The sequence below is a fragment of the Alligator mississippiensis genome, chromosome 14 (assembly GCF_030867095.1).
Source record: "Alligator mississippiensis isolate rAllMis1 chromosome 14, rAllMis1, whole genome shotgun sequence".
Lineage (NCBI taxonomy): Eukaryota > Metazoa > Chordata > Crocodylia > Alligatoridae > Alligator > Alligator mississippiensis.
The window spans coordinates 750,470-770,057 of record NC_081837.1 but is presented as its reverse complement, the minus strand read 5'-3'; the positions used below and the strand labels follow the sequence as shown (position 1 = coordinate 770,057).

Sequence of the window (19,588 nt, the reverse complement as noted above, 5' to 3'; positions counted from 1 at the left end):
TGGAGCTGCTGGGGTTCCTGAGGGACTCAGTGCTAATCCCACCAAGACCTCTGCCCTGCAGGCCCCCGTGGCCTCTCGTGGATACCAGGCTGTCGCTTGGGCGTGTGCTGCTGCTTGTACCTGTGGGGCCCAGGTGAGACCCCGGCTCGCTGCTCCCACCCAGGACCTTGTGAGCAGCGTAAAATGGAGACGACGAGGAAAAGCTGGGCTTCAGAAGAGCATCGTAGAACCTAGGCGCCCACACCACCTCCCTTGCAAAGGGGTTTTCGCGGTCCCTCGGCAGGCGCCCCACTTGTAGCTCTTCCCGGCTTTCACCTCTCTTTCCCCCTCTGTAATTGGAATGCTTGGCCTCTTGCACTCAGACTCAGGGAGGAGCAGCTTGTTTCTGCAGCTGGCCGGGTGCCAGATGTCATCACTTCAGGCAGTGCCACGCTGCACATCTTCAGCAGTTTGAAATGGAGAGACAGAGAGAGACAGATAAGATCAGCAGCTTTAGGTGATGGCATTGTTTCAAATAAACCATGCATGACCCAAAGCTTCCACTTCAAATGGGGAATGAAATTGCTTCATCCTTTGACAGCTTGCTCCATGAAAGAAATTTATCTTCACTTAATTGCTTTAGATCCCAAGAGGCTGCGTACAGTAATTTCTAGGAGATAATTATATCAAATTAAAAAAATATGTGCCTATCTGACTGATGAGCGTGAATGCACTGGCCAGAGCGCAGGAAGGAAAGAGGCACCACATCTGACTCGCACACACAGGTTATCACTTCCTATTCTCCTTGCGGCCTACAGACGGGGCACTCGGGGGACCACAGCGGAGAGCCAGGCTCGGGTTACGTGGTCCTGCCCGGCGCTCGGCGGCCCGGGGGCTCAGCTTGTTTCACTGACCTGAGGGGCACTTGCACGTTGGGCAGCCCCAGGGGCCATTGTGCGGTGCCATTGTGCTTCCTTTCCCACATGGTGGAGAGGAGCGGCGACTTCCTCTGCGGCCACATCAGACGGCTGGAGCATCCAGCGGGGATTGGCAGAGTCGCAGGGTAGTTCTGCCGTTTCTTCTCCCGCAGTTGCGCGGTGAGAGCCGAGGGACTGGCGGGGCTGTTGATCTGAAAACATGTATATTTAGAAGCCGAGTGTAAACTTCCTGCCCGGGCCGGGCCTGGATTCTTGACCATGTTTGAATTTCCACTTTTCATTTCCTTTGCCCTTGCGCTTAGCACTGCTTGCAGCTCCCAGTGTGTCCCGGACTCAGATCCCTGCTTTAACCCTGTCTTGCCCCACGTCCTCTCTAGCCCTGGCCAGCGGACCAGTCGGCTCCTGGTGTGGCACGGGGTGGGCTACGCTTGTGCTCCCGCTGCACTGACAGCTCAGGTATGGGACAGGTGTAGAATTGGCGCCTGTGTGCAAACACTGAGGAGTTGTTAGCAGGCCCAGGACAGCACTGAACTCTGCCCTGGCCCTGGGATGTGCAGTCCAGCTTGGAAGTATGCTGCAGCCCTGACTGTCCTTAGGGCAGAACCATGATCGGATTTGGGAGGTAGAGCCCTGCTGTGTTTTCTGGAGGGGTCGGTGCAGCAGGCCCTGGGGGGTCTTGGATTCACATTGAGGGGCTCTCACAATGACTAAGCCTCTTAGCTTAGTCTAGAGCATTTGCACCTGAGTGAGGTAGACACCAGGGTCGAACAAGGCGCACGTGGCCTCAGAAAAGCTCTGGTCTTGGAAGTGGACACAGTGGGTGTTGGTGCCTGTGCTTGATTTTAGGTCCTCTCTGCAGATGAGCCGCCTCCTGTTGTGTTGCGGGGGGATGGACATCTCAGGCCAAGTAATGCAGACTTCTGTGTGCCAAGGGAGTGTGATGGCTCAGGGACGCTCGCTTGTGTGTTGGGCATTGTAGATCTGTGTGGCCGGACCGTGGGGCTCCTGCCCTGCCTGGGGTGCTGACACCACGGCCCGAGGGATCCCTGCCATCTGGTGATCATCCTGAAGTCTACCCAAATTCCTCGCGTTTCACCTGCTCCCTCCCAGCACAGATTTCTTCCTCTGATTTATCTCCTCTGCACTGGCAGTTTTCTCTGTCCCTCTCTTCCTAGCCTCCTTTCCTCCTCTCCTTGTTTGACATACTTTTTTGCCTATTCTCTGCTGTGGCTGCTAGCTAAGACTGCTGCAGGTAAAATGCCTCGCACAGGGCCCATACAAAAACTCGAACGCTTGGTTCCAAAATGAGACCTTTTATTAGACCAACTGGAAAATGGCAAGAAAAGGACAATTTTCTTGCCATTTTCCAGTTGGTCTAATAAAAGATATCATTTTGGAACCAAGAGTTCTAGGTTTTTGTATGTCTTTTTGTCTGAGACCAACACGGCTACCAAGTACACCCCTCATGCAGGGCCCATCTTCTTAGAGGGTCCAGAGATTGCCCCCCATCACAGCCAAAGCCGGGAACCCCAGGGGATCAGCTGCAGCTGGGGTCCCCAAGGGCCTGGGTCTCCCTGAAGGAGGTGGGGCCCTGCGGGACCAGAACACATAAGCTGCTCTCGCCTGGCTCGAAGCTGCTGCTCGGGGCAGTCCGGGTAGTCCCCGTGTCCATTCTCAGGTCAGTCAGCAGGGATCCAGGCTGCTCTAGCTGGTGCCTCTTGCCACCCCTTCCCCTCCTTTGGGCCTCAGGCTGTGGCAGGAGATGAAGTGAAATGCTAGAGTTTATTGCAGAGTTCATCACTCCCAGGAGCATGCTGGAACTTGTGTGTGTTGTGTTGGCAACTTCAAGGGGATGCTACCTGATAATTAATTAGGTGTCAAGAGCAAGCCCAGAGGTTCCAAGTCTTGTATTCTTGTCGATAGAAATTGTTTCTGATTGCCTTGTTCCCCCTGGCTTCTCTCTGTCACCAGGAGGGCTGGAGAGAGCGTAGGCTTATGGTCCAAGGGTGCCTCTATCAAACCTGATGTTGTTCGTCTCTTGGCCTCCCGTCTCAGTGCACTAGCTCTTGCTTTTGGGGAGCATGGACCTTCTGTGCACACAGCGAGCCCTGTCCTGAAGCCTCCCTTTGCCAGCCAAGCCAGAGTCTCCTCACCCCAGTCCTGGCTACACTGGAGGGAGGGACATCTCTGTGGCCAGAGGAACCCAAGCAGTCTGCAGTCTCCCTGCTCTGTGTTCGTCCTCCACACCTCACGCGTGGCCTCGGGCATTCGATCTGGACTTCGCCATTCTGTGTCCAGGAGATGCCCGTGGCTGACTGCTCCACCAGACACACGTGCTGTTAGCCTTTTCAGAGGAAGACAGCTGTGTGGTGCTGGCAGTGCTGAGCAGGACAGAGAGGTGCAAAGTGCAGGGTGTTCCTCATCTCTCCATGCCGGCGGCTCGACAGGGGGCCAGGTTCAGCAGGCTGAGGTGCTGCAGAACCAGGAAGCCAGACCTTCAGCCCTTTAAGGGTCTGGCTGAGAAAGGCTAAGTGACTTGCTGAAAGTTGTGCAGAGGGTCTGTCGTAGAAGTGGGAGGAAGCCTGTATTAAACAGAAGATCAAACTGTATCGGTCCTGATTGTCCTGGCCATACCATACAGATCAGCTCTGCCCGATTGATCCCAAGAAGAGTCCCAGCTACTTGGTAAGGGCCAGCAAACAGTGTGCTCTCACATCTAGTGCCTGTGCCTTCCCTTCTCCACCCCAGGGAGCCTGCACTGTGCCACACGTTGCAGCTGCTTTTCTGAGTACTTGGTTAAGTGGTGCAGCAATTCATGTTATAGCCATTTGTCTCGAAGCTGGCGGTCTCATCCATGTTGCCTTATAAGTGCTTTGGCATTTTACAGATGTGGTCCCAGCCCTGGGGTCTGACCACGGGGCAGGTGACAAAACAAGGGGCAGGGTAATCCCCCCTCTCAGCCCCCTTCATGCACAAACTTTCCTGAGCGGAGACCAGCGTTTTGCACGCTCAGCTTTTCCCAGAGCTCAAGGTTTGGGCTCGGGGGCCGGGTTGATTTCTGCACCGTTGGCAGGGGTTGCGATCTGGGAGAGGGAAAGAAATGCTTTTCCCGTTTAAAAAATCCAAGACCCTGTCTTTCAGAAATGGTTGACAGCTGAAACCCGAGGCCTGGTCCCTCAGCTGGCTTGGGGCTAGCAGGTTGAGATGTAACAAAGCTCCGATAGAGTGACAGCCGCCACCACTGCCGCACGCGCCTGGTAGAAAGGGCAGTGGCCGCAGGGCTGGCTGCGACAAGCAGCGCGAAAGCCACGTGTGCACGCTTGCCTGCAAGCGCTCGCGGGCTCAGCTGGCCCTGCACAGGTGACTCGGGCTGAGCCGCTCCAGGTTTTTCTCTCTCTCTCAAATCAAGCAGCGCTTTTCAGGCTACACAGGTAAGATCACGCTGCATCGGGGAGGGCAGGTTCCCGCAGCAGCGAGTCAGGCACACCACGCGGACGCACGGTTCTCAATTCCACTCTCTCTTTGGAAACGTGCTGCTCGGGCAGCTGCTCTTTTCAGGGAGGCGGGTGCCCTGCGCCTGCTGCGAGCATGTAACTCTGCTGCGAGTGCCTGACCTGTGGCTCAGCCTGACTCGCTGCCAGCAGATCTGCCCCCATTACTGCTGCAGTGACGGTCTCTAGCCTGGCAGCAGTGTGGCTCTGATGCTCGCCATGGCTGCGGGCAGCACGGTTGGCCTTTTGCTGTCCTGGGCCCAAGCTGTTCTGCTCTCACCCTTTGCTCAGCTGCTTGTAAACTCGGGGGTCACTGTGAATTGGTAGCAGTAGGTTGCTTTGCCCTGCTCTGTCCTGGGTCTGCCTGTCTGAAGCACCCCTCCTCTCCGCTCTGAGTCCACACAGTGCTTATCGGGTGCGGCCTGCTCTGTTCACACCAGTGCTGGTAATGTCTGGCCCTCGGCTCTGCCAAAGCCTGCGCTTGGCTCCCAGCTGCACGCTGGCTTGCAAAGGACGGTGCTGTACGAAGGGTGGAGTGAGTGCATACCCCTCTCTTCCTACTGTGCTCTCAGGAAATGTCTCTCACGCAGCTGTAAGTGTGAATGAAGTCAAAAGAATGGATCGGTGCCCCCCAGCCCACCCCTCTTGTCCAGACCCATCCAGCGTCCGCACCCTATTGTTGTGGTTCTGGTTCAGCGTCTCTGTTCCTGGGCAGGGGCCCTGCTAGCGCTCTCTGCATCTCGGTCTCCGGAGGAGGAGCTTTGGCAAAGGCAGAGACCAAGCGTAGTCTTCCCCTTGCAGCCAAGCTGCGGCTTGCAGTTCCTTGCTCCCTTCCTAGGTGTGTTGGTAACACGGCGCAGCAATTGCAAGACAGGCCGTTAATCATGAGCCAGGGGAGGGAAGTGGAGCGTTCGGCAGGAGGAGCCGGGCTTCCTGAGGGCTGCGGCGGCCGAGCGGGGCCTGCAGGGCTGGGGCGCCGGTCCAGGTCACACAGTTACCTCCCTGGCAGGCGAGTGAAGTGTGTCCTGCTCGGAGCAGCCCCTTCCCGCCGGACGCAGGCTGTCAGGCACCACTCTGCTCACGTCACTGGGAGTCCCCCAAGTGGCAGCACTTTGCCGTGAAGCACAGCGCAGCTTCTGTCCCTCTCCAGCGTGGCTGCTGGAAGCGGTGTGAGCACGCTGCTCCCGCCCAGCCGGAGCTGTGGGAGCCCACTGCCAGTGTGGTTCCTGCGGTGGCTGGAGATGCCAGCATTGCTAATATCTCGGGGCTGCGGTGTCGCAGCCGACCAAGTTGTGGTGGCATTTTTCTGGTGTTCTTTAGCTGCCTCCTGCCGCCCTGCCCGCTGCTCCAGGAAGATTTGGTTGCAGCCCAGGCGAGGAGCTGACAGTCCCAGAGAGCTCCTCCCTGCTGCCTGCTCGCAGAGCCCAGTGTCGGTCCTCGCGGCTCCTGCTTGGGGCTGCCCTGCCCCAGGGCTCAAGGGATTCCCCCAGACTGCTGCAGGGCTGGCACCTGCCCTAGCCTCGAGCTTGGCGTTTATGTTTGTTATTTAAAAGAAAAGAATTGCATTCCCTCAGCTGCTTTCCACTGGCTGAGGTCCCTGAGCCTGGGTTGCACCCAAGATCCCATGTAACCCTCTGGGCAGTGTGGACGGCCTGAGTCAGAGGCTGTGCCCAGCGCAGCTTCTGGTTTGGGCAGGGGAGGTTTTGTGCCACGTGGCTGTGACCGAGGGATCGGTGTGCTCTGATGTGGGCAGCCCCTGCTGAGGTCTCCAAGCATGATGAGATTCTGCCACCTGCCATGACGGGGCATGAAAGGGGGCAGACTCGAGGACACTGTGCGGGCTGGTGTCTGTCGGCGAGGGGAGCCACCATGTGCTGCGTTATATCGAACTTTGCAAAGTCCCGTTCAGATCAGGGGGCAGCTGTCCAACTCGTGGGCTAGCCTGAAACAGGCTGAAGGAAATGAAACACTCGCAGCCTGACCTGATAGAGTAACCCAGGGCCCGACTTGAGTCCACAAACACCAACTAACTCCGATTTCAGGCTGCTGCTCCCCATAGCTCACCCCGCATGCCGGGGCCTCAGTTCAGAGCCCCTCTGGTGGGGCTGCCTGAGCTACACTCTTCCATACAGTGTTGTGAGATGCCACGGCCAAGTTCACTTGGTCTGGGGGCTTGTAGGGACCTTTCACGGGATACGACTGTGTTTTCCCTGGCTGAAATGGCCTTTCCCCTTTTCCTGCCACTCTGTTGCTCCAGACAACTTCAACTCTTTGCTGAGGCAACAGGGCTGCAAGCGCTAGGCAGGATCCCAGCTCAGTGAGGTCTAGATCAGACGCCGTGAGAACTGCTTGTGTTTGAGGAACTGGGAACAGGAGCCTGGTCACTGCAGCAGTAGCCAGGTGGGAACCGTTCAACTGCGTTAGCTGTAATGAAACGGTCTCATCCAGGCTCACAAATTTCTTCTCTCAAGTTTCCTGAAAGAGGAGTTAGGAAACTGCAAAGTCTTTCATCCCAGTTCAAATATCGACCAGGGCACGAAGCTGGGAACTTCTTATGGAATCTCACATGACGTTCTCTGGAAAGCAGACTTAATGGAGTGCAAGGATGAAACGGCTCCACTCAGCTAGTCGCGGTGCCCTTGGCTGGTGTGAGCCCAGCTGGGGCAGGCCTGTATGGCCCGAGAGGTTGAAGCGCAGGGTCTACGTGACAGTCCGGCCTGCTTTGACACCTCTGTGAGATACTTCAGGGACAGGCAGACGTGAGGAGATCTGTAAATGTATGCCCAATGCCAGCTGAGCCGCTGAGAAGATGCTGCATCTGTGGTCCAGGGGAGCTCAAATATTTGTGGTCAAGCTTAAAGAACGACATAGAACGCTCTTCGGTGATAGCCGACGGCCAAGAGCTGCACAGAGGACTTGCAGGCTGTGCGAGCTCCCTGTGCCTGCCTCAGCGCAGCCCTGCCAGGCCAGGCAGAACGTCCTAGCTCCTTGGCGTGCGCTTCCCTCCCGTTGTCGAGGTCAGGACTCAGGCCTGCCAGGGATGCAGCCCTCAGTTTTGTTGCACTGTGCTGTGGTCATAACAGATCCTGCTTTATGGTTCCCTGTTTTAGCCTCCTGCACCATCGGCCCTGGCTGTCCTTGTCATGGGAAGAGGGCAGGAGCAGCTGCGGTCCCTGGGCAGGTGCATATTGGATGGGAGCTACTCAGCATTGCCTCCAGGAAGGTCCAAAAGGAAAAGCCTTTCCCTACAGCTGGAAGTCTGCTCTTCTCATAGACCGTTTTTTCCTAGTGCCCCATGTCCGCTCCTCCAGGCAGCTCCCTTGCTCTCTAGTTGTATTGATGAGGCTGTTCTGGTTTTGTTTTCCCCCCTACAAAATCTCACCTCCTAGTAGCTTTTGGATCTCATGTCCCAGGCCTCAAAGCCCAGGGAGACCAGGAACACAAGTTACTCTGTGCTGGTCGAATCAGGGCTCGTCTACACGGAAGGTCGTTCGGACATACCAGGGTGGGGATTTAGAGCGTGGTGGCTCTTCTTCCTCAACAGCCTGTTTGGGCATCTACTGCATGCAAAGAGGGCCTTGGTGGTTCAGGTTAATCCACTTACACGTGGGCCACAACTCTCCTCGCACACACCGAGCATATTAGTCTGGCTTACAGAACACTGAACTGGTGGGATTTAGCCTGGGATGTAGCACAGCCATGACGACACCCGGGAACCCTCTCAGTGACAGGAGATGCCCGCAAGCTCCTTGTGGAACAGGTGATGCAGAAACAGTAGCTCACAGGTGCAGCGGTCATCCTGTATTGCCTGGCCTAGCAAAGGGCTCTCTCGCAAGGCAGAGCAGGAGTCCTGTTCTCTGGATGGCATGGAGCAAGCTGAAGAAGAAGGGCTCGGCACAGGAAGAGTAGGTGCAGATTTTGAGCTAGCTGTTGGCGTGAGCGCTTGCTACCCCACTGGGGCACCTGGGAGAGGCAGGTGCCTACAGAGAGAGCACCTTCCCTGGTCGCCGGCCCAGCCTGTGGGTCCTGGGGCTGCTGCTGCTGCTGTGCAGGAAGCACTGAGAGTCTGGTGGCCTGAACCTTGACCTATGGAGGAGGTGTGCTCCTTATCACCCCTTCGTGCTAGCCTCACTCATTGCCTAGACCCTTGCAACCAGGTGACGGTGAGAAACAGCCTCTTGAGCCATGTGGCATAGGTCACAGGTGGCAGCCAAGGCGAGCTGTCTGCTGGACTCGCCAGGACCTCTGAACCCTCCCAGCGTTGTGCATGTTGTTTGCTCCCGAGCGAACCTCCTGTCACTGGGTGAATTAGCGCAGCAGCCCTGAAGGAAGGGCAGCCCGTATCCGTCCGTGGCAGAGGAGTCCCCTTTCCCTTACTAAGCAGCTCTCCCTTCCTCCACCAAAGCGCCTACTAACCACTTTCTTATCTGCCTGAAGTCCACGCAGCAATCTGTGCAGGGCAGGCATCCTCCGAAATGGCAGAGGAAACAAATTCCCTGGCCCCAGGGAAGGAAGGCTGCTGGAACACAGAGGAGAGTCGGCTGGCTGCACCGTTCCAGGCACACTGATGCTGGCTTTCCAGTCCCCAAGGCCGTCCTGGATTCAGACCCATGTGAATGGAGGTCCTGGAGCTCTGCCTCTTTCCTTCCACTGTGGCCCAGTCTGGGGTCAGGGCACTGCGGGCACAGGCAGGTGTTTTAAAAAGCGTGGGCAGCTGGGCGTGAGGGGGGAGCAGGGCCGGCGCCCTCAGAGTGCTCGAAGTACGGCTCTGTGCCTTTGGAACGGTCTCCTCTCTGCCTCCGGGGAGCCACAGGGCCATGGGCAATGCGTGGATGTTCCCAGAGCCCAAAGCTGCCAGCACAGAGCCTGGTCACCTTGGATGAAGACTTGCCTAGAGTCGCTACAGCATTTGCCAAGCACGGGAATCACTTTGCCCACCACCAAAGTGACCTTCGGGAGCAGGAGGGTGCTCTGCCCTGGGAAGAACAAGTACCCCCTCCAGCAGGAGCTGCAAGAAGGGTGTGGGGGAGGCAGTGGAGTCTCTGAGCTAGCCCAGCCCTTAGCAGGGCCCCCAGGCACAGCACCATCCCTTGGAAACACCCATGCACGAGCTCCATCCAGGGCAGCACCAGGCATTTGGCTAAAGATGGCCGTGGCTGGGTACAGGGCCTGGCGCACCATCCTGGATGGCCTGCACCTTCCCCTGGACTTTTTGCCTTTAGCCAGTAGGAGTGGGCCAGGATAGCGTGTCTGAGCTGGCAGAGGCACCTAGCAATGAGCCGTGAGCCATGGAACCGAGCATGCCGCCGACAGCTGCCAGCAGCTCCCCGCTGTGCTCCTCGCTGGCTGGAGACGAGCTGGACTGCAGAGCTGACACAAAGATTCTTCAGAGCACTTAACAGGTGATTAAAACATCAGGGCTAGTCTTTCCAAGTGCCAGGGTAAGCCAAAAGCTGGGTTGGAAACCAGCAGAAACTTTCCTCTCTGGAGCGGCGTAGCTGGGCCATGCCTCTGCGGCCAGACAGGGAGCTCTGTGCTAACAATTCCATACGCACCTCCAAGTTCTCCCGAGTGCATCATCTTACGAGAGCAACCTGCTGGGCTGCTGCCCTCTCCGGAGTCTTCTGGCATCTGCTGACTAGGTCAGGTGCTGCCTTGTACAACAGGCACTGCCCTAGCCAGAGCAGGCTGCCAGGGGCCCTGAGATCTGTCCTGGGGTGGCTGCTTGACCCCCGCACCCCGGAGACCAGAGAACAACCAAGGGAGGTTTGGAAGGGAAGTGAGCTGTGGCTCGGTCTGCTGCAGATCTGTGAAGCTGAGCAACAGGGGTTGGGGCTCTGCCAGGACTGTGTGGGACTGTACTACGCTATCTCGATCGCATCAGGGCCTGTTTGGTGCAGACTTTTCATGAGTGGTTTTTCTCACCTAGACCGGTCTGCATCCTCCTCCTCACTCAATAGAACCACCAGGCCAGATGCTCTGAAGGGCAGGAGAGCCCCAGCAGGGCTTGTACAGGGATCTCACAGATGGAGCGAGAGACCATGCCAGCACCTGCCCCTCCGGGCCTGTGCTTGCCAGCAGGAAAGGGGCAGCGGTTCCTCGAGGTGGTCTCTAGAACGACCCGTGCCCAGGGGCTGACCCCGTGCAACCTCTGGTGCCAGCGCAGGACTCGGAAGCCAGGTGGGCCGACCTGTCTGCTGTTCCCAGCTGCAGCCCTGGAGGAGCTGCGTCCGCAGAATGCGCCAGCACAGGGAGCCACAGCATGGCAGTGGAAGTAACAGGCCACTTGGCAGCTGCACATCACTCTGCCTCAGTCCTCAGCTGTCGCGTGGAAAGCAGTCTGCTCCGAGCACCTCTGGAACTGACGGGCAGGACACTGGCCACATCGTGGTCCCCTCCAGATGGCTTCTGCTCCTGCTCTGCTTCCTCACTAGCTTTGCAGACCCGGGCCTGCCTTGCCAGCTCCATTGCAGCCTTGTCACTTCTGTGAAATCCCCTGCAGCCAGACCGCCCCCTCTCTCCGACAAGCTGGCTCCACGGGGCGCAGTGTGCAGGGATAGGCAGGGCCACGTTCTAGCGACAGCAGGCACTTGGCTCAGGTTCTCTGCTACCTTCCAGTCTGCAAACCAGCCTTGGTTGAGCTGAATGTCTGGGGCTGGACAGATGGAAGTGTCCGCCAGGCCTAAAACACTTCTGTTCTGCTGACAGGCTCGCCTAGGGCACGTGTGCTCTGACGGGGAACAACGTGGGGAAGCTGGCTGGCCCAGTGCTGCTCTGAGGAGCAGAAGTTTGGGGGGAAGCTGAGCCAGGGCTGCTGCCTGGGCCTCCCCTGACACTAGCAGCTGCTTCTCACATGTGAGATGCTAGTGCTATCACCAGTGTGGTTGCACCAGTGTTAGGGCAGCATCCAGAAACTTCCCACGCTCGTGTCGACACTCAGCGCAGTATGCATGCAAGCACAAGCACATCTGTGCTGTGTGGGGCAGGGCAGCTCGGACACCCAGGCTAGCGGGGGTGCTGGAAGCAGTCTAACCACACCTAGATGGACTAGCCCAGGCCAAGTGCCACATGGACCTACCGCAGCTGCTTCTGGACATTGCAAATGCCCTCATCCCCGATGACCTGTGGTGGGTTAGGGGGCTTGGTGTTTGTGGTACGGGGCCTGGCAGTTGTGCGAGGGGGGCCGTTTGTGCAGTTCTGATAGGTGACACCAACACTTGTCCAGACCATCCCAGAAGGGACTGATCCTGCCTTGAGCGTGGGGGTTGGACTGGATGGGACCTCCCGAGGGCCCTGCCAGCCTGACCTGTCTGTGATTGTGTGGCAGTCCTAGTAGAGTCCTGCTGCCACCATTGGTTGCTGTACAGCGCAAGGGAGAGCGTTTTTCCCAGGCTGTGAAGCACCATTGATGGGTTGATGTTTGCTTTGCCCCAGTGGTTTGTTGTGGCTTAAGGCAGATTTAGGCTAACGTGCTCGGACCTTGGGGAGCTCCATCCACTCCAGCTGCCCAAGCCACGATTAAAGCATCGTGAAGACAGTTAGTATTGTGCATCTGGGCCAGCGATTGACCATGCTTCAGCTTCAGGCCCTCTCCCATTGCCGTCTCCTGGTCTAGGCTGGGTTCTCCTTCCATGGTACAACTCAGGCTCCTTGTGCCCATTTCCCCTTCTCTGTTGGGATGCCAGCATCTCCCTCGCCTGCAGGAATGTTACGTTGAGGGCAGCAGCCCTTCCTTCAGCGAGTCCTTTTCCAAGGGACCCTGCTTCCTCCTGGGTTGGGGGGGTCTGAGGTTCCTTTGACAGAGGCTGCCGGGATCCTTCTGCACAAAAGCTCAGGCCAGCGACTTCATGGCGGTTTCCATGTACCTGGAAACTAATAGCCGGGGGACACCCTCACTAGCCCGAGCTCTCCCGGCCCCTGCTCTGGAGCTGCTGGGTCCTCCATAGCTAGCTGGGCTTGGCGGGGCCAGCTGTCCAGCCTCGGGCAGGCTGTGCGGAGCACGTGGAAGAGCTGACGCAGACGTTGCGTTCCTGCCTCCTAGTTATTTGCTCTTCGGACACTGTGTAAAATTAACAAGTTGTAAAAGCTGATTGAAGGCATTGGGGGCGTGGCAGCAATTAGCAGCGCCAGAGCAATATCCCGCGCTCAGCAGCATGTGCAGAGGTGCCCGCAGGGTGGGTCAGCCCCACTCAGGCCAAGCTGCGTGTCGGGGCTGCCCCTCGGCCAGGAGCATCGGGCTCACCAGAGCAGTCTGGTGCTGTTGACCCCCCCCCCGGGAGCGCCAGGTGCCCGCGTCCCCCCGGCATAGCGCCTGGGCTGGCCGTGCTCGGGAGGGGTTCCCCGTGCAGAGCGGATGTACCACACCTGTTGTGCTTCCTTTGCACCTCATTCCCATGCCCCTCCGTGGGGGAAACTCAGGCAAAGGGCACAGAGGGCCCAGGGAGCTCTGTTCCCTGTGCTGTGCTGTGCCGCGCTCTGCCTGCCCCGTGCTGCCTCTCGGCAGGGTTGCTGGAAGGTGAAAGGCATGTGAAATGGAAGAGTGTGGCCACGGGGTCATGTTACCACATGTCCTGCTGCATCTTAGCAGCCAACTGCGATGTGGTTGTCCGAGCCATGAATTAGGCACCATGTGAGTGGTATGGAGCTGACTTGCTGTGTCCTGGAGAGAGCCAGCGTGTGAGTAGCTCGTGTCTTTGGATGTTCAGCGCCTCTGATTTAGTGTGAGATTAGAGTCTTCCCGTTCCTGGGCCTGGCTCCGCCCCGCCTCCCCCCCCACCGAAATCACAAAATGACTCATGTAACTGCTGCCCCTAGTACCCTGGGCCGCCTGTGATCCATGGCAGTCTTTTCCTTGCGTGCCCCGGAGCTGCGGTGGTAGCGCGGGGTGCTGTGATCCCTGCGTCACCTGCGTCTCTGGGGAACTGAACCCAGGTCACATATGGGGGCACCAGACCACTTCGCCAAAGTGTGGTTTCAGTTTTCCTTCTCAAGTGGCTGTGTGCGTGTCAGGCCTATTCTCGTAGCGAGCGAGTGCTGGAAGCCGGGGCTTTCAGTTCCTGCTGCCTCACCGCTGGCTGTTGAGGCAGGGCGCCTAGTGCTGCTGCGTCCCCTCCCGGGGCTGCACGTCTGCCGCCGCGCTGCGCCGCGCCGCACAGCACAGTGATGCTCCTTGGTGTCGCACTTGACCTTTTGGTCACTGCGGTAGTGTCATGTGTCACTCCCAGGCCCCAGCCACTCTGCTCCTTCGCTGCCTTGCTCCTCCAGCACATCCTACGTGAAGGGCCACCCGGGGCTTCCAGCTGCCCCTTGGGGCTGTAGCCTTGCAACCTGGAGCTCTCTTGGCGTCCGGGCACTGATGGTTTCACCCTGAAACCGGGAGCGTTTCAATGCCAGGCACTCGGGTAAGCTGTCAGAGATCCTGGAGCGCTGAGCTGCAGCGCAGCCCAGCCTTCCAGGTGCCCCAGGCCGCTGGCGAGCGGGCTGGTTGTGTGGGCTGTCCACGTGTTTGCGATACCGAGATCATTCACTTTGTCTGTTTTTCATTGATGCCGCCTGGAAAAATGTGTTCATGAGACAAGCTGCTGTGGGGATTATGTCACAGGCCTTCAGCTGGGCTCTCCTCTCCCCAGCAGATGAGCTGACGACCCACCCGCAGCCTGTGGCAGCTTGGCAGGAAGTCGTTTGTTCTCTGCTCAGCTTTTCTTCCCAGAGGGGAGCAGAGGAGATGTTCCCGTTCCCCTTACAGCCCGGCCCCAGGGCCTTTTTGTGTGCACCAGCGCTGGCTGACAAGCCCCTTGCAGGCTGGGCAGTTGCTGCTAAACCCTTGGCCCTCTGGTTTGCTCCCCAGCCCTTTCTCAGCCTCGGGAGCCTGGGCTGGCTGGGGACAAGTGTCCTGGCGTGTGCTCAGAGGCCCTGGTACTCCAGGCAGCACTGAGCTGTCTGCAGGGTGCAGCTGGATGCAGCCTCGGGGTCTGGAGCTGGCCAGGTGATGCAGGTGCCCGCAGTGATCCCAGTAGGAGCAGCCTCCATAGGGGGGCCAAGCCCAGCTGTTGGCCCCTTTGATCCTGGGGTGGCCCCGGGCAGGGAGGAAAACCCTGCTTCTGTTACATAAGGATCCCGGCTCCCCGCAGTAGCTGGGGCAGCAGGTCAGGGGTTGCAGCAAGGTCAGGTGGTTGACACGCACTGTAACAAGGGGGTGGTTAAAATTAGCCCGCAGAGAGGAAGCTGGCAGCATTGTGGAAGAGCAGAAGTTTCCTCTGCACGGCAGCCTGGTGCGGCAGGGGACGTGCCGCGTGCTGCCTGCCAGCCCGTGAGTCACTGCGGCTCGGCCTTGCGTGCCGCTGGGCCCTGCCGGGCCCGGCCTGCCTGCACCCTGCTGCGCCAGACCTGATAGCACGTCCGCTGGCCGCGGGGCCGTGCCTCCCTTTCCCGCTCTGCCCTGCACTCTCCTCGTGGCCTGGGTCTCTCTCTCTTTCCCAGCCCTCTTTGCTTTGCTGTATGCTGGAGCTCTCTCGGGCAACCCACACGTGGCCATCCCTTCGCCCCAGTTCCCTGCTCCCGCTGGGGCGGGCCTTCAGCCTGGATGGCAGAGCCCAGGCACTGCTGCCTGCGTGCACCGAGCGGAGTGAACCGGCGCAGCTCTGGTGCTTGTGTAACAGGCCCACAGAGGTCAGGGCTAGGGGCGCCGGGAAGCAGCCGCCCACCCCGCCGCGGTGCCACGGCCTGTCCTCAGGGAAAGGTTACGCTTTCCGAGGCTGGTGTCTGCCGCTCGCGGGGCTGGGGGAAGAGGGGGCTGGCTGGCGGGGGGTGTTGTAGGCACACGGGGATGCGTTCCAGGCTCCACAGCTCTGGAAACTCCATCGGAGAGTCTCCTGCATCTGATAATTACCCGCGCTATTGAATTTCACTCTGGCGAGATCAGTCCTAGCTTCCCTGACAGGCTCCCCCGCTGCTGTGCGAGATGAGCCCAGGGGACGGTGCAGGCCTGGGGCCCGCGAGGCGCACGCCTTTTGTACAGTGCCCCCACCTGCTGGCTGTGCACACCTGTATCCTTCCCCCGGCATCCGCCCGCCTGACCCCTGCTCTCCGAGCCCTCCCGCTCCCATCGTGGAGGCTGTCAAGGGGGCTGTGTTGATTTAGCTGAAATGAAACAGCCAGGACAGTCCTCATCATTCATCTCGCACTCGAGCAGGATTTCCAGCGCTCGGGCTGGGAGTTCCGCCTCTGCAGGTCTGGGCGGGCTGGGGGCGGCGGGGAGGGCGCCCTCTCCGCAGCGCCGCGGAGCGGGATGGAGGCTCCCAGGCCCACGGCCGCCTCCTGTCCTCGGGTGAGGTCGGGGGGGAGGGCGGTGCAGTGCATGGGCCAGTCTCCCTGAGGTGTGGAGGGCACTGGGATGGCAGGGGGACCTCAGACTCACCCTTTTCGCCCTCCTCTTTGGCTGTGGCTAGAAGTGGGACTCTGGGCACCAATAGTTTGCTTCAGTCCTGAGCCAGAAGGGGCTGAGGACGCCCTCCCCTGTGTCCCGAGGCTCACTGGGCCCTGCGACTCAGGGCATCTCTCTTTGGCCGGTGCCCGCTGCCTTCCCTTTGCACTGACTGTTTTCCTTTCTCTCCCCCCGACCCCCTGTCCGCACCCTGTAGGTTATTGCAGCCGACTGCAAGAGGGTCACAGTTCTGAAGTATTTCCTGGAAGCCCTTTGTGGACAAGAAGAGCCTTTGCTGGCATTCAAGGGTGGAAAATATGTGTCAGTGGCACCCGTCCCAGACGCCATGGGAAAGGAAATGGGAAGCCAAGAGGGAAAACAACTGGAAGATCAGGTACCGTGCGGGAAGAGTGTGCCGCAGAGGAGGAAGAATCACCCCTGTGGGGCCCAGCCCCGGCCTGCCCTGCAGCTCCCGCTATTTATAGCCGGTGTAGCCGTGTGTGCCTTGGGCGTTGGGGGATAATAGTGTCCAGCCCTTGTCTCCCAAGTATACTTTGCTCATGCCCCTTCCTGCCAGTCTGACCTGGGTGCCTCTATCTTGTGCATTGTTATGAGTTCCAGATGCTGCTTGTAATGGTTGTCGGGGAGGGGGGGGCCTTTAATAACGCACAGCTCTGGAGTCCAGGGAGAGGGGGCGGCGAGGGGGTGTCAGGGTTCAGTTTATAGCCATGGAGCTCAGCGCGGCACAGGCCTGAACTCCAGCCTCCAGCACACGTACAGGAAGAGCTGACATTGGCGCCCCGGCCCTCCCCTGCCTCTCACATCCTGATGTGATTAAGGAATTCTCCTCTTGTTTTTCTGCCCTTGCTTGTTCCTGTAGCCCTTGTTTCACTCCAGGCTCAGTGTGTGTGTTTAACGGCTCTGCCAGCCGCTCTGCAGGTTGACTCTTTCCTGGTGTTTAATCTTGCCTTTTGAAAGGCTAGGGAAACAGTAGAGGAGGGCAGAGGCGTTGAGCTGGGTGGCCCAAGCACTGCCCAGGCTCATTACACATCCGACTGGAAGGATGTGGAGGGGGGGTAGAGTAGGGCAGAGCCCTGCCAAGGACATGGCTTCCCACCCGTGAGGTGCTGGGTGGCCTGTGTGCCCTGGCCTTTGACCAACTTGTCCCCAGGGGAGCTGGGGTCTGGGCACCAGCCACAATGCGATCCAGGCCCCTTCATCCCCGCAGTGTCTGCAGCAGGTGAAGTGCTGGAACGCCGAGGTGGGGGCAGGGACGCCGCAGAGATCCCCAGAGCGCTGTGGCTGGCCATGGTGGCAGACGAGCTTGGGTTCCCCTGCCCTGTATGTGGGGCATCAGGAGTCTCCACTGGGGACAGAGAGGCTGGGGTCTTGGGGCCCAATTCAGGGTCTCATACCTGAGAACACCCTCACTGCCTTCCCCCAGTGCTCAGACCCTGGCTCCCTTGGCCCGCTTAGTGGAGCCGCCGCTACCGCTGGTTTCTTCAGCCGTTCAGCAGTGGCGGGCTAAGGCATGAGGTTTCCGGGCGTGCTCAGCTATGGGAACCTCCGTGAGCTCATTACAAAACCCAGGCTTCCTCATTCGAGTCCCTGCAGAGCTTAGCTTCTCAGGCCGGCGTGACCATCCCTTGACCCTAGGCAGGCGTAATCCAACCCAACTGCACTGCAGATCTACATCTGCACTGCACCCACTTGGGCTCCCATGGATGTGCCTGCCCTCCAAGCTGCTCCTTGCTTGCTGTAGGCTTGCCCATCCTGGAGGGAGGAGATGAGGCCGAGGGCTGTCTTCCTCCGCCACAGGATGAGTGAGAGAGCAGCTTGTGTGGAGAGTCCCCAGCTCTGTGAGAGCTAATCCAGGCTGGGGTCTGCACTGGGGCTGAGGGGCTCCTGGGCTCCTTGCTGTCCATCCTAATTCGCCTGTCTGTGGTGCCAGACCCAACGCTGGCAACCCCTGAGCCTGGAGTTGAGGCTGGCTATGAGCGGGAAGGAGCTGCTCTACGATCTGGGAGTGTTTCCTTGTGATTTGCTGGGCTCAGCCCTGTGCAAGCCACGTGTGCCCTGGCTGGGGACCCCAACAGGGCCCACTGGGGGCAGTGTCTGGCATGGGCCCACAGGCACCTGTCATTGCTCCTACACTTTGGCCATGGTCTGGGAGGGCAGGGGGCACACAGCTCGGGGCAGTCACAGGCCCGTGGGAGAGCTTGCTCTTGGTTACTCAGTGAACGCTGTGCATGTTCCCAGCCAAACGCAGGGTTGTACTGCCAGGAGCAGAGGGGCAGCTCAGAGGGCAAGCATGACCCAGGGCGCAAGCCAGGGCATGGCGAGGTGAGGCCAGAGCCCTGTGTGCACATTTTTGACAAGGCGTGTACGAGACCTGTGGAGCCTCCCGCCCAGGGCCCGGCAAGTCCTGCCTCGCTCGGCATCTTAAATCCAGATGGAGCGTCCTTTTGCGATGGACCCGATCCAGCTGGGCTGGGAGGGACGAGCTGAGGCAGGAGTCTCTGGGTGACGTTCTCTGGTGTGTGCCAGGCAGAAAGGCAGACCAGAGCCTCACAGTCCCTCTGTCCTTAACATCCCTGGGTCTGGTTCCATCAGTAAGGGCAGGAGACAGGGCCAGCCTGTATCGGGGCTTCTTAGCAGTGTTACAGCAGCATCTAGCTTCAAGGAGCTTCTACCCTGAGTTGACAGACCAGGCCGATCCGAGGGTGGGAGACGAAACGTCGCCCTCTGTTCTGCAGACTGACAGGAGCCCAGGCAGGTGACTGGCCCAAAGTCCAGCCAGGCCAGGAGCCGCTCCCGTATCTCCAGAGTCCCTGAGCAGTGCTTACCAGCATCAGATCTGGATTCCCTGGCCGCAAGGCCCCACTTGCCTGGCTGACACCAGAGTTTAGGGTTTCCCTTGCCTTTTCTGTAGTGACTAGACCCAAATGTCCCCCATCGTGTAAGTGACTAGCGGTGGGCTAACGCACCCAGCAGGGTCTTCTCCGCTGGGGATGGGCCCTCCAGGAGAGGGTGTTCGGTCACCTGCTGCCCTCCAGCTCTCACCTGCTCCGTTCTGTTTCTGTCCGTCTGGGTTCTGTGCATCAAGGAGGACGACGTGAGGGTTGAGGCGTTTGAGGATGATTCCGAGGCTGAAGGAAGCGGGGAAGAGCTTGACATCAAGGAGCTCCGAGCTAAGAAGCAAGTGCTAGCCCGGAAAGTAGCTGAGCAGCAGCGTCGGCAGGACAAGATCCAGGTAGGACAGGAGCAGCATGTCAGGGTGTCTGGGCAGGGTGAGCCAGTTGCCCTGTACACCTGGGGGATTAAGCGCCTGGCTCCCTCGCCTGGGCCTGCCTTCCTGGTCACCAGACGTCAGCAGAGCTCCCTTGGGTTTCAGTGGGGCCAGGCCATGGTTGGGGCAGAACTGGTGGAAACTTGGAGCTGTCCAGAGCTGGCTGAAGCTGTCTCCACAGTGCTGTCCTCCATGGAGAGGTGCACACCCACACCCGTGTTGTGTGGGTCAGGAGTGGTAGGGACCCCTTCAGACGTGGGGCCCTGCCTTGCCACGGGGAACCTTCCCGTTCTCTGCGGGAACTGGACAGCACGCTGCAGAGCTCCCACAAGCAGCGCTGCTGCCGTCAGCTGCAGCACCAGCCCCCTGCTGCCCTCGCTGTGGGCACATGGGCAGACCTGATCAACACAGGCTGTCCAACTGTGGCCCTCTGAGCCTGCCCCAGCTGGAAGCTGGGAGGTCAACTGGC

The 19,588-nt window shown here is 59.2% G+C and overlaps 1 protein-coding gene across 1 annotated transcript in view; it reads left to right on the top strand.

The window, feature by feature from the left end:
* SMG6 (SMG6 nonsense mediated mRNA decay factor) overlaps positions 1 to 19,588 on the top strand; it is a 111,569-nt gene that overhangs the window by 76,918 nt on the left and 15,063 nt on the right. Inside the window, exons 14-15 of the mRNA XM_059717576.1 lie at positions 16,048 to 16,224; positions 18,937 to 19,083. Coding sequence (XP_059573559.1) covers positions 16,048 to 16,224; positions 18,937 to 19,083 — 324 coding nt within the window. The remainder of the gene's footprint in view (positions 1 to 16,047; positions 16,225 to 18,936; positions 19,084 to 19,588) is intronic.